We start from the raw sequence: 15,254 nt of genomic DNA, 5'->3' as shown, positions 1-15,254 counted from the left end.
ACTGCAAGGAGAGTGTATAGTGAATTTATAAGTGTGTGGGTATTGGCAGAGTAATTGTATAAGTACATATGTTGGCAAAGCCTAACTCCGACAACAAGCTTGTCTCTAATTGGCTGCCCTCCATGTCTCAAAAACTGAAATTTGGGATTTGCATGGCCCTGTATTGCTCCAGCTGCAATACTCCACTGAATGTGCAATAAACATTCACATCCACACAGATGTGTCATGTCCACCATCTTTCTTGTGTGGAACTATGGATGAATGTAGGGTCAATGATTCCCTGTACCTTCCATGTTGGCCATGTTGTGGGACTTGGCTCACAGAGTGACACATTGACGCTTGCGACCCGGGTGACAGCAGCACTACAACAAGAACACCCACATGCCAGTGTTGGCAGATTTTTTAAGCATTCTCTAGCCCAAAGTCAACCAACAAGTAGTCCAATATTGCTACTTTAAGGAAGAAGGGGCAGGGACATCGTCAAGCATGCGGTGAATGCATTGGAATTGATGCAGCAGCAGGCTGCCAAGTAAATATTTGTCTAATAAAGCGCTTTAGCATACTACTTTGCTGGAGAACTGTATACATATTTATAATCTGGCAACTAGCACAAAGCAAAATTTTACAGTACAACCGCGAAAAATATAGCCCAATTGTGCGTGATCTAGCCCAATATGGCAACAGTGCCGCATCAGTTGATTCCTCATACTGCTCACGATGGAGCCACGCCTATAGCTCCGGAGTCATTCTTCACTGCCTCAAGCAGGTCTGGCATACGCAAGGCCAGCCCACTCTACTTCATTGCAGTGATCTGCTGGTCACACCCTAGTTGTCAGTACACCACAGCCACTCCCTCATGGCTAGTATACACCCACACCACACCCATCCAGCACAGACGTCACAGGACACGTGACCCTCCCAATAAAAAAGACCGGGCGCAAGTGCTCGACGCCATTTCAGAGTTGCTCACACCGGATGCACTGTGGCCAGCACAGGCACACCGGCACGGGATGGTGACTTTCGGTCCACTAAGGTACGTGTTCCGTAACTGCTGAGTGGGTGTGGAGCCTGCGGTGATAGCCCGTCCCGGCGGTATGGCCAGCTCAGGTTTTGTGTGCCCTGCTGGACCGCAATGTAGGCCTTAGCCATCAGACAGCGCAGGCCTACGCCGCGTGGCGTCGCCTCACTGGTCACAGAGTTAGTGGCACAGCACGGGCTGAGCGGAGGTGCAGCCTGCGATGTAAAGCCTGGTGCACTGGTATGTCCTCTGCCATGGCAAAATCAAGACCCAGCACCAAATGTGAGACCTGGTGGCCTGCATGATATGCAGAGTGCCCTGTCTGCAAAAAGGTGAGCAGTGAGGCCAGGGTATGCAGGGGTGGGCAGACACCTGTGGGCGGCGGGAGTGGAGGATGTGCAGCAGCCTGGATGCACAAATGCGGAACAGCGATTTAGGCGTGCGCAGTCGTATATACTCTGCCATGACTAATTCTGTACTGTACTATGTTTCAGATGTGGGAGCTTGAGGGCTCCACTATGTCCCGGCACATGGTTGGAGACACAGTGGTAGCGTAAAGGTGAGCTGTGAGGGTTTTGTCCACGGTATGGGCACTCACTGTCCCTCTTCATCTCTTCTTTTCTCTCCTTCACACTCTTTCTCTCTCTCTTCCTCTCACACTGTTTCTCTCTTTCTCTCTCTCTTCCTCTTTCTCACACTCTTTCTCTCCCTCTCTTCCTCTCTCACTGTTTCTTTTTTTCTTTGTCTCTCTCACTCTTTCTCCCTTTCTTTCTGTCTTCCTCTCACTCTTTCTTTCTTTATCCCTCTCTCTTCCTCTCACTCTCACTGTTTCTCTCTATCTCTCTGTCTTCCTCTCACTCTTTCTTTCTTTTTCTCTTTGTCTTCCTCTCACTCTTTCTTTCTCTCTCTATCTCTCTTTCTATCTCCTTTGATAGACGCATGACGCAAATCTTATCTTGCTTTTTATCTAACAGGCTGTGATTCACGAATCTGACCATCCTGACAATCAACACCCACTTTGAATTGTGCTCTCTGCTTTACCGCTAGTACGCAACGCCTGAGAAGGTTGCTTCGGCATGTGGTGGACCCTCTTACACACACGCCGGTGGTCGAAGGTGAGCAGAGAGGCTTCTTTCCGCAATAGCGGGCAGTCACCCCTGGGCGGTGGGAGTGGATAGTGTGCAGCAGCCTGGTCACATAAGAGTGCACAGACACCTCCAACCAGTGAGAGTGGATGGGGTGCAGCAGCCTGAGTGCGCAGCAGCGAAACAGAGAATTACGTGTGTGCAGTTGTATGTAATCTGCAATTACTAATTCTATACTATCTTTTAGATGACTAAACTTGAGGGTGCACTATGTCCCGGTACGTGGTTAGAGACACACTGGTGGCAGAAAGGTGAGCTGCGAAGATTTTCTCCAGTGTCAACACTCCCTCTCCATCTCTTCCTTTCTTTCTCTGTCTCTTCCTCTCTCTCTCATTCTTTCTTTATCTCTCTTCCTCCATCTCACTCTTTCTCCTTCTCTCACCTATCTCTCACACTGTTTCTCTCTCTCTCTTGCTCTATTACACTGTTTCTATCATTCTCTCTTCCTTGTATCTCACTCTTTCTCTCTTTCTCTGTCTTCCTTTCTCTCACTCCTTCTCTCTCTCTCCCTCACGCTCAATCTTTCTCTCTCTCTCCTCCTTTCTCTCACTCTTTTTCTCTCTCTCTTCCTCTCTCACTCTCTCTCTTCCTCTCTCTCACTTTTTCTCTCTCTCTCTTCCTCTCTCTTACTCTTTCTCTCTCTCTTCGTCTCTCTCACTCTTTCTCTCTGTCTTCCTCTCACCCTTTCTTTCTTTTTCTCTCTCTTCCTCTCACTCCCACTGTTTCTCTCTTTCACTCTGTCTTTTTCCTTCTCTCACCTCTCTCTCTCTCTTTCTCTCTCTCTTCGTCTCTCTCACTCTTTCTCTCTATCTTCCTCTCACTCTTTCTTTCTTTTTCTCTATGTCTTCCACTCACTCTTTCTTTATCTCTCTCTTTCTCTCTCCCTTGATGGACGCATGACGCACAATCTTATCTTGCTTTTTATCTAACAGGCTGTGATTCATGAATCGACGTCCCCCCCAACACCACCACAGCTGAACGCATGTAAAACATGCTATGATGCATGGTCATCTTAACAACGCCTGAGAAATTTGCTTCGGTGCGTGGTGGACCCTCTTACACACATGCCGGTGGCGGAAGGTGAGCAGAGAGGCTTCTTTCCGCTGCAGCGGGCAGTCACCTCTGGCCGGTGGGAGTGGATAGTGTGCAGCAGCCTGGGCGCACAAGAGCACACAGACACCCCCGAGCAGTGGGAGTGGATGGGCTGTAGAGGCCTGAGTGCGCATTGGCGAAACAGAGAATTAGGCGTGAGCAGTTGTATGTACTCTGCAATTACTAATTCTATACTATCTTTCAGATGACTAAACTTGAGGGTGCACTATGTCCCGGCACGTGGTTGGAGACACACCGGTGGCACAAAGGTGAGCTGCGAAGATTTTCTCCATTGTCAACACTCCCTCTCCCTCTCCATCTCTTCCTTTCTCTCTCTCACACTTTCTCTCTTTCCTCTGTCTCTTCCTCTCTCTCATTCTCTCTCTCATTTTCTTTATTTCTCTCTCTCACTCTTTCTCTCTCTCATTCTTTCTTTCTCTCTCTTCCTCTCTCTCACTCTTTCTCTCTCTCTCTTCCTCTCTCTCACACTGTTTCTCTCTCTCTTTTCCTTGTATCTTACTCTTTCTCTCTCTCTCTCTCTCGCTCTTTCTCTCTTTCTCTGTCTTCCTCTCTCTCACTCTTTCTCCCCTACTCTCTCACTCTTTCTGTCTCTCTTTCTCTTCCTCTCTCTCACTCTTTCTCTCTCTCTCTTCCGCTCTCTCACACTGTTTCTCTCTTCCTTGTATCTCACTCTTTCTCTCTCTCACTCTTTCTCTCTTTCTTTGGCTTCCTCTCTCTCTCACTCTTTCTTTGTTTCACTCTCTCTCTCTCTGTCCCTCTCTTTTACTCTTTCTCTCTTTCTTTTTCTCCTTTGCTGTACGTATTACGCACCATCTTATCTTTCTTTTTGTCTTGCAGGCTGTGATTCACAAATGGTCCAGCGATGACACGAAATGGCTGTACATAGTTTTATTTGTTGTTGTTTTGTTTTAATAAAATGTTTTATATGTAAATTCATACATGACTAAGATTCTTATTTGTCCAACCTCACAAGCATCTTCTTATTAATAATTGTACAACATTACCCAATTTTTTATGTTCCAGATTCCCTAACGTGACTGCCACATTTGTTTGTGGGGGTGAGGGGGGATGGCGGATGAGGAGCTCCTGCTGGGGGATGTCGGAGCAGTGTTGGGTTTCCGACCTGCATGATTGTTGCCTCCATTGCTTCTGTTCTCAGAGACTTACGAGCCGGCAGGATCTGGCGTAATTTCGTTCAGCAGTTTGACCTGTAGCCTTGTCTAAAGTTTCCTATGGAAAAATGCATTGAGAAAACACTTTTTCAGACCCCCTTTTTCTCAGCCCCACCATGTAATATGTCTTCGCAGCTGGATGGCTCCGGTTGTGGGTGCAAATATCCTGCAATAAACTTGCTTTCAATCAACAACCAACCTTGTACGTCCTCAATACACCCCTAAACTTTCAAGATAGGAGCTGATCAAAAAAGAGAAACTTTTTGTAAAATTTAGTAAAGATTCGTCAAACGACGCCAAAGTTATAAGCACATGGAGGACTCCAGGAGGGGGGCTGTGCAACTCCCCTCCCAACATGAGTGATGCCCCGGGTCTACAGGGAACCCAGCAGGCCCCGACAGCCCCAGCGGGCCCCCGCTATTATTTTTTGAGAAATGCCCCGGGGACCTAGCCCACCCCGGGGTCTCATTAAAATAAAACGCGGGAACCCGCGACACCAGCGCGAATAGCGCTAATATATATATATATTTTTAAATGCTTTCTTTGGCCCTGAGGGTCCTTCTGGGACCCCCTGAGCAGGCCTAGGGGGTCAGGGTGTTTCTACCCTGACCCCTTCTCTTGTTTTATACCTTGTTTCGCTGTATCCTGGTGACTCACTTCTACCGAGTCACAAGATGACTGCCAACACTTCTGGTTTGGAGTGTTGACAGCCAATCACAGTGAAGCTCGTGCTCGGGACTTAAGCTCCACCCAGATATTGTAACTATTATTTTTCTAATTTCTCAGCAACTACTGAATGGATTTAAACCATTAAAAAAAAGGTTGCTTTCTGATCCAAGCACTACCTTTTTGCTAAATTTGGGGTAATTCCGTTCAGCAGTTTCGGCTCCAGCCTTGCACAAAGTTTCCTATGGGAAATTGATTTTTTTACTCTTATTTTTTGAATTTCGCAAAAACTACAAAACGGATTTACACCATTTGAAAAATAAGTCGCTTTTTGAACCAAGCTCTACCTTTCTGCCAAATTTGGGGTAATTCCGTTCAGCAGTTCGGGCTGTAGCTCGTCGCAAAATTTCCTATGGAAATTAACATGGGGAAAACGTGTTTTGGGACCCCCTTTTTTTCTCAGCCCCCGCTTGACGAATCACCCCCAAACTTTTAGGATAGATCTGGATAGACTTTTTTTTTTTAGAATTTCGCAAAGATTTGTCAAATTGCGCCAAAGTTATTAGCAAATCAAAAAATTATTTTCCTATGGAAAGTAGGTTGTAACTATAACCACCTACTAGCGACCGCCAGTAGGTAATATATATATATATATATATATATATATATATATATATATATATATCAACATTGTGCCTTTCTTCCCACTGCTTTGCATCACTTGCACTCCTGTTCTTTGACCTCCATACTGAGTGACTGGCAATCTTGTGTCTCAGTCCCCATTCCAATTCTTCCCTTACGACTCATGTACCATTCTCGCTCTGCCTTTATTAGCACTGCTGTATTCGTGCCTTTCTTTTAAAGTGGTGCTCATAGGTAGACGACTGTGTGTACTACACACTTATTAGAGACAGTTCCGCCAGTGAAGGTATGATAATTTCACGTCTGCGTGTCCACTTTTTTGAGGCTGTAGTTGTATGCGGGGGTATCAAACTAGGATTGGATGCAGGTATATCTGTATGTGCGTGATTATGTGTGCTTAGCTTGGGGCATTATATACATGCTTAAACATGCCTGAGAGTATATACCTGCTTTCCTCAGAAAACGGCATTGTAGTGTATATTCTGTCATGATAATTTATTGAGGCCAGTGTATAAAATGGCCTTTGGATGTCTGCTTGATGCCAGCAATGTAGAATCATGCATGATAATTTACTAAGACAATTTAAAAACTAGTGTGGTAATGTGTGCTTATTCAAAGGAGTTTGGAAACTGACATGGCAATGTGTGCTGGTGTCAGTATCTAAGATTGGCAACCGTAGGGAATCCTGTGTGCTTCAACACCTCTGGTGAGCAGTGTTGGCTTTAGGGCGGTGCCACCAGTGACACCACACTTGGTGCCAAACTCAGGGGTGCGATTTGCCAGAACCACCAGCTAGACTGTCAGTGAGGAGAGAGCAAGGACTAAGGGCCTGTATCGTCCTATCTGTTTGACAAATGTCAGTGACGCCCTGGAATATGCGGTACAGATTAAATTATATATTTAATTGTGTTGGCTTTGCCCTTCATGCACAAGTATGGGAATTGAAAAGAGTGGGGGCAGGGTCAATTGGTGTGGGGGAAAGGGTCAGTCAGTAGCTAAAACGAAGAAAATATTTTGTAACTATATTGTTGTCCTTTCACCTACTGCATATAACATGTAATGAACACACCTTAAGTGAAACCTAAACGCAAGTTAAACTCATCTGTGGGAAATGCATTGTTCTGCTAAGACATCTCTGTGGGTTAATGTAATCACTTCAGATGTTTAAGTATGTAGCCTGGTCACTGATTTGAATCTTGGTTGGGTACAGAGGAATTTTAATGTGTTTTGAGATTTTAATGTGCTATGAGAGTCCAGTCTGTGACAGAAAGCAATGTAAATATGCATTTTATTAGTTTAAAAAGTGTATTACACACACAGTATAAGACAGACTGCATGCAGAATAAGAAGCCTGCTGCACTGCTAAGGCCCGTGGGCTTGTTATTTTTGACATCCAAGCAATATACATTGATTTACACACTTGCATGATTCATTGTCTCCATATAATACATGTATGTGAGGTAATGCACTCTCACACCCTCCCTTGGAATGAGTAGCACCATAAAATAAATTAAATAAAAGTGGAAGAGGCGCTATGGAGAGATAAGGGGCACCCTCAGAGAGTGGTAGTAAGGGAATTCATTTGGAAGGCAAAGACACACCTCTTTACAGAGCGCTGCATTGCAATGCATTAATAGCCCACAAAAGAGCTACCTCTCCAATTACTCGATGACGTTATGCTCGTCTTTGACTTACTCAGAACTAGGTAGCCTTTTGGCTAGGTTTGCACAATAGAAATACCACATATCTACATACATTCATACATAATTACACACAGAAGGAGGTCATGGGGGGTGCCAAAGAAGATTGTTACACCAGGTGCCACCAAGCATAAAGCCGTCCCTGTTGGAGGGCAACATGAGCCCGATCAGTCCAATGGCACAAAAAACAGGTCTAGTCTATGTCAGGAACACCACTGAATATTGCGCATCCTTGACACATTTGAACTACACAGCTGCCTTAATGAAAAGCACTGACCTATTTGATCAGAACCTCGGGCATGCTGGAACATTGAACATCAAATTGCTAGCAATGTCTAGGAAATGTAGTGCAGCATCCTGGTAGTATTAGCAGTGCCTTATTCAGTGCTACTTTTCTATTGGTAAAACCTGCAAATAATAAAAGAAACTCTGGTATATTACCTATAGCAGCAATTTTGCTGGTCGCTGTATGTCAGAATATGGTAGTCAGGTATAGAGTCTGACAGAGATATTGTGCCCAAAATATCGTTCCTGTGTGCATATATTTTCTACTCTTAACTATGATTGGAGAAACTTTTTGTAGACAATATTTAGAACACTTTATCTTTCTGCAACAATATTCTGACTACTATATTCTGGTACCACACCTCTGTTGGTATTTTACTTTTTATTACACAAATCAAATATGTATTTCTGAAGCACAAATAATTTTCTGTAGTGCAGCACGTTTTTATTTGGAGGACAAGTTCTGATGGACACATACAGACATATTTTGCTTCTTGCGACAAATAATGTTTGCTGCCGGACCTGCTATCGGAGTGGCAGGCCCCAGGTAGAGTTATAAATGTGGCTACTTTCAAACTTGCCACCAAGCCTTTTCAGAGCTATGGCTCTACAATGGAACCGTTTGCCACCTGAAGTGAAAGCAGTGTCTTCACTTCCCATCTTTAGGAAACAACTCAAAACCTGGCTTTTTAATCAACGATCCTATTACATCACTTTTCAGGACTCCGACGGCTCATTAAAAGTTATATCATTCATTCATTCTTTCATTCATTCATTCATTCATACATTCATCTGTCCTGAAGTTCACAAACAACCAATGGTTCTACTATGAAAAGATCCATGATCAAAGTAGACTATCTCCTACTGCTTTAGTTCAGCAGACTCCTCCTCTACATACCTTCAGACCTTCATGACAGTAGATTGCAAAGTCCTATGAACCAACTAACCTAATACCATATACACTGGCCTCATTGGTTATCAACCATCATATCTCAGAAGGTCCAAGCGAGGCAAATGAGGCGCCTCCAATGACATATCTGTCTGAGACAAGATATAATCCACTTTGCAGTGTCTGTCTTTGAATGTCTTGCCATTTCTGCAGCACAATAGCCATTGTTTAATTTTGAAAGAATACGTGCCGGGGAGCTACTCAGGAGGCCACTGCAGCTTGAACCAGTAATTGCCCCTGCCAGTGCTGCCAATGACTGTACCAACACAACTACTAAGAAACACAATCCTTCAAGTGTGACAATTCAGACTATTCCAGGCCCTAAAGCTATAAAATTGGCTTAGGATGTAGGTATTACTCATATTCAGTGTATATTGAATTAGCAAAGAACTGTTCGTGTGTTAATCTCCAAAATAGACAAACAGTGCCACAATGTGGTAGACTATCATAAGTGCCAATGTTGACAGTTAAGTACTAGTGCCGAGCACCAGAAACCGTCGCCTCAAACTAAGCACTGCCAATACCTTTGCTGTAAAACTTTGGACAGGATCATTTTTACTTTAGAACAGGATGGAGTGCCCTCATAAATGGGGATTGGGGAGGTATGGAGGTCGGACCACGCGAAAAGAAAGTCCACAAAGGAAGAAGACTGGACTGGAATGGATTTGCTTTATGAGGCTCCAGGGGTCGCTGCTGCAACCCCTGGATTGCCTCTTGTGATCTCTGGTACTGCTGTTGTGATCACTGACCGAAGAGGTGGCAAACTCAGGTGCTGGTGTCCCACCCTTCTTGCTTTTTCTGCCCCTGTTCTATTATAGTAACAGTGAATAATATGAATAATAGTCACAATTAGTTTAATACAAAATGAAGCACAAGAAGCTAGATTTGGACATCTGCTGGCAGCTGAGGTAAGTAAAATAAAATGCTTTTAAATGTTTTTTTGTGCATTTGGGTGAGAGTGTTTGTGTGAGATAAAGTATGTGTATCTGTTAGTGTGTTTCTGGATGTGTGTGCATCTGAGTGAGAGAAATTGAGTGAGAGAGATTGAATGACCGGTAGTGAGAATGAGTGAAACTGAGTGTCAGCAAGTGAGTCAGAGTGAGAGAATGAGTGAGTGAGAGAAACAGTGACTGCAAGTGACAGTGAATGACAATGAATGAGTATAAGTGAGACTGAGTGACAGTAAGTGACAATGAGTGAGCATAACTTTAAGTGACAATGAGTAAGTCAGAGTGAGTAAACATAAGTAAGTGAGAATAAGAATGAATGCAAGTGAGTATGAGTGAGAAAGTATGACTCAGAGAAAGTAAAAATGAACGTGAGTGATAGTGAGTGAGTGAGAATAAATGATGTGAGGCTGCTTGCAAATTAATAGGTGGGTGAAAGAGTGAGTACAAAAGAGTGGGTAAGAATGAAATGGCACATGCAAATGAATGAAAATGAAGGAGTTACTGTGTGAATTGAGTTACTGAATGTAAGTGTGAGTGAAAATGTGGTATGCTTGCAAATCTACTGTTGGTGCTGGCATGCTAAAGGTAATTCTTGGCTTATAGAGATATCCATGGAAATATACAGACGCTGGCATACTAAAATCAATTCTTACTGGGACAAGCATTAACATGGTAGAGGTAATGCTTACCATAATAGGACAGCCATGGCAAATTGCTGCCGCTGTCATACAGGAGGTAACTACTGGTATAAAGGCCCCTGTGGAAAATGTGTGGCACTGGCATACATTCCTTCAAAAAGGAGGCACATATAGTACATTTTTTAAAAAAGGAAACTCGTGGAGAGTGTTATTGTTCATTGGCCTGGCACTTTAAGAGCCTCTGGCTTTTTACAAAATTGGTGTAAAATTGTACTCTAAAATTCACTCATTGATCTCTTTATTTTTCAAACTTTCCTCAGGGAAAGAGCACCCTTCTTGATACTTCCATAAGAGAGGTTGTCTCACTCTCTTTACTTGCCTGCTACAGTTCAAGGTTAGTATGACACTCCACCACTTTCAAATATGAATAGCCCCAACTGCAAGAACAGAGGTAAACAGTGCCTTGATGAGCATTATTTACTTGCTGCAGCTTAACCTGACACCAGGACTTTACACTGTTTGTTTTGTAAGGTAAATACATGTGGCACTCCTCTATTTAAATAAGAAAATAAACTAAAACACATTTTAAACAAGTTGTGGCCATGATCATTATTGTGAACACATAAAAAAATGTGTATTTGAATAAAATCTTCACCTCAGTGTTTCACAGTGATGGTGTCATGCAGTTAGTATGGAACTTCAACAATTTTAATTATTGTTAGTCATCAGAGAAAAGTTCATGTGACATCACTTCCTTGAAAAGTCATATGATGTCACTTCCTGTGATATTATGACATTCAAAGTGTGTGTGGTGCCACTTCAGCAATCCCATGCATTTTGATTGCTTAACGTCTATGAAGAAAGCCAAACACCATCAAAAGCACAAAAGTATTCAAGAAAGCCTCACACAGCAGGTGTCTGTGACAAAATCATGGCAGCTTGTTGTGCTCTGCATGCAGCCCTGGTGCCTGTAGCCTTCTAGGAAATACCAGAGTGGTAGAAGGGCCAGGGCAATCCCTACCCCTAGACAAGGAAAGGAGATTAATCCCAAGCAGGGATGGAGGAAAATATAGGGGTTATCTACTTTAAAGTCCATGTATACTGCTTTCCAGTGTCTCATGTTCAGTCTAATATTAACCAAAATTAAAATAATGTATGTGATGACAGTGAAAGAAAGCGAGAGAGAAAGAAAGACTGTAGGAGATTTAAGCCCTTCTGAATGTAAGCTCAGAAGATAGCCTCTACATGATGACATTCATCTGCTTTTCATTCAATTAATTTTGGAGTGGTATAATTTAAAACAAGGTTGTTCTCCACTTCTGCACAATTCTTGTGTTTTTGACTCAATCTATCTTCCCTTGAAGCAGCGAGGATGTACATTGAATATCAGGACGAGGAAGCTTGCAACGAAACAGATCACAACGATATGCAGTGTTCTCAAAGTAGAACGTTTTGAGTCAAAACTGTAGAAGCAACTCAGTTGTGAGCGATACACAAATGAAGTATTTTAGTATAGCAATAAAAATGTTGGAAGCCCAATAAATGAAATATTTTATGTATCGTCTATGATATTTTCATATTATGGGGTATACATTTCCACATTGTACACAAGCGAAGTGAAAGTGTAGAAAAACAAAGGGGGGTGAGGAGCTAAATTGGGGCAACCCTCAGCCTCCCTTAAACATAGCCTGGCAATAAACAAGATGTGGCTTGTCCTATATCCAGTGTGTCTGTTGGGCATGTGTTCAGTGCAGCTGGTACAGTTGTTACAGTGAGAAGGAACAGTTTCTCACCTCAATATTGAGAGATTGACTATGATCAAAATGAACAGTCAAATCAGTACAAACAAGAGGGAAAGCCTCACAACTGATGAACTCCTAATGTTTTAGGAGGTCAAATTATTTTAATTTGGCATCCTAAAATGTTAGGAGTTCATCAGTTGTGAGGTTTTCCCTCTTTTGTGTACTGATCACAAGAGAAGTTAATCAGAAACAAATATTGCCCTTCCTGTATGCAAATCAAATGACAGAAAATAAGCTTCAAGAGCAAGAAAAGAAATTAAGCTACTGCATTCTATCTTTATATTATCACTACATACAAAAAGAGTCATTCAAATTATACATCAAGGGAACTATTCCTTATGTGAAAGAAAGAAAGACAGATACAGGGGTCCTTTCAGAAAGCAGGTTTCTTGTGCATACTTTCCAAGGAAATTTTGCATTTAAAGCATACCTGTGACTGACTGGATTATTTTAAATAAAAGGGTCAAGTCCTGCCACAGAGGCAGCAGATTACATTTACAAGTAGATTTCACAGTTGCAACTCCTTACAAAGGGAAAAAGTGATCCAAGACCCAAAAACATCACATTGCCATTTACAAGTGCCATGGAATGTTCTTAAATGAATTAGGGACGTTCATTTCTGATAATAAAATAATTAAAGGTACAGTTGCAGTATTCATATAGAAAATAGGTGATATCTAGAACATCTTGACTCAAGTAGGTGACTTTTTCTAGAACATCTTGAATCAATTATTCATCTACTTTACCCCTCTATTGCAGGAATTTATTTCTGTAAGAGGGCTTGACTGGGATATTTTAGTGAAATGCTGGTGTTGTAGTTTATCGCTTTTTCATTGTCGCATATTTTAGGCATTGTGTGACATGGTAAGAGTTGCTGCCTGTTTTACCAAATAGTCTTCTTTTTGAGATCACAGATCGTGGTTTATTCGTGTGAGAAGCTCAATGAATGCAGAATACCTACTGTTGCCATGTAACAGCATCCACTGTGCTGCCAGCCACCTTCATGAACCTGCAAGGAAACAAAAGAGGAAACTGTGTGACCCAAAAGGCTGGGACAAGAGGTTGATGCTAATCTGATTCGCATCATAGCGAAGCACTGTAATGAGATCCAAGACCAATTTGGACTAAATGCTAAACTACTGTGCAACGTAATAGCTGAATGAAGAACAAGATGCTGCCTTCTACACCTACTATATACACTTTATGCGATCTTTAAGTGGAGTAGTGTCAATACTATTGTATTAAAACAATTGAGCCAGCATGTTCATGATGATATAGGGACAGGAAGTCTTTTTCAGCAAAGCAGATGAGAGTTCGGAGGAAGAAGGACAAACAGCGTAGTTGGCAACCGTCATACATTTTAACACGTCCTTTTGTTGGGGAAAATATATTTTCCACAATATGAGTATTTATACCAAATATCAAACAAAACATGGATAACTATTACAAGTGGCTCCTTAAAATGTAAATAATGTCCTACTGTAAAACACTCCACCCTTTCCATTTTAAATATCTGTCAATTCATAGAAATAAGGAGCCTACCTTCAAAATAAAACAATGTTTTAAAACACCACCTGGAACATCAATGGAAGTTGGAACAACAAAATAAAGACCAATCTATCTAAATGAAGCTAACTGAAACAATGCAAAATTGGATGAGGGCTATTGTGAATAAAAAAAACGTAACTTCCCATCTCAGGTGTTCCTTGAGATAAATGCTATGCTTAGATGAGAACACGAAAATCAAGTTCTCTTTAAGTGGATTGCATGAAGAAAATACCATTTAGGAAATTGACGTGCATTGTTTAATCAAATAAAATAAAGCAGATATAAACTAACTAATTCAAAAATATCTGTAAGAAAAAGCAACCTTAAAGCAATAGCACGTGAAAAGAATTATTTCAATAACTGCTTACTCAACGCCATAATTTCGGTAAAAACTGTATCTGTACTTAAAAATCAAATTAATTTTATTTGGTAGACCTCATCCCTTCAATTGTGCGTCGAAAAACAGCTTTTTAAATCATATGCTAAATGCAAGTGGACAGTTCACCAAAGGTTACAAGAAATAATTTGCGTCAAAGATTTTTCATACAATTTGTTAGTAACCATTTGTCAACAAATTGTTTTTAAAATTTAATTCAAAGAACATTATTAAAATTCATTAAAACCATTAAAACACTACTCCCCTTCTTTTCCATATCTGCATTATTTGTAGGAAGAGAGCTATATTTTAGTAGCACGAGGGGCTTCATGCTTCCATGATAGGGTTAATTGATTCCCTATTTTGTGCTTTTGCATGCCATCTTTCTTAAGTTAAGAATCCTGCACGTATAATGATCATCGTATGACGTATGATGTGTCCTCGATCACTTGCTACCGATTAGCAAAACATTGTTCACGGAATTTTAATCCATGCGCTCAGTCCCATTTTTCACATTTCTTTGAAACTGGGTATAGTCTCCCAAGGATATCAGCACATCCATTTGAGAAACATACACATCCCAGACAAGCTAAGGCCTAGGTGACCATCATTAGTAAATCTCTAGTTATTAGTTTTCCAGATTTAAAGTACTACCTTTGTCTGTTCTAATGATTATCGGTTCTTATTCAGTTGGGAAGGCTGCTTGTTGGTCAAATTTGTCTCCAGTCATCTTACCTAGTGCTGATGATGCATTCTCCAAATCCCGTTAGCAATATACCATAATTGGCACACTGGACGTAAAATACTAAAGACAGACTGGATCAACACAATTAAATGAGTAAGCCTTCTAATGGGACACTCTCCAGCAGTGACACTGAACTTTGAAAACTCGTCAGAAGTCTCTCTCGCCCCCATTTGTCTGTCTCATATGAGATTTCTGGTACCTATAGAAGTATGGTTTAATTATTGGTTTTATTCGCAGTCCCTTTTATTGTTGTTCCTTCAGTGCAGATGGTGTGTTCTTTGCAGTTTCCTATCATAATAGTAGACTTTATACTGATATCCATTCACAGTTTCCTGGTCTGGCACATTAAACCTTCAAGTAGATGTTTCTCTTCTAATAAACAGTATAAGTACTACTGTTTTATCAGTGTCTATCTTCATTCTTTCTACTTGACTATAGTTTTTTTGATCTACAAATGTCTTAGTCACCATTCTCTAGGTTGATACATTTGACAATGAGACATTTG

General features: G+C 41.6%; 1 protein-coding gene across 2 annotated transcripts in view; it reads right to left on the bottom strand.

Annotated features, from left to right (window-relative positions):
• The window catches only part of HPSE2 (heparanase 2 (inactive)), a 1,995,135-nt gene that overhangs the window by 484,680 nt on the left and 1,495,201 nt on the right, over positions 1 to 15,254 (bottom strand). Inside the window, exon 6 of one of the 2 annotated variants that reach the window (XM_085615005.1) lies at positions 13,042 to 13,089. The exons of the other annotated variant lie outside the window; for it this stretch is intronic. Coding sequence (XP_085471131.1) covers positions 13,042 to 13,089 — 48 coding nt within the window. The remainder of the gene's footprint in view (positions 1 to 13,041; positions 13,090 to 15,254) is intronic. 2 annotated transcript variants of the gene reach the window in all.

Source organism: Triturus cristatus, chromosome 1_2, assembly GCF_964204655.1.
Source record: "Triturus cristatus chromosome 1_2, aTriCri1.1, whole genome shotgun sequence".
Classification (NCBI taxonomy): Eukaryota; Metazoa; Chordata; class Amphibia; order Caudata; family Salamandridae; genus Triturus; species Triturus cristatus.
The sequence above is the reverse complement of the archived record's forward strand: the minus strand, read 5'-3'. Positions and strand labels throughout refer to the sequence as shown.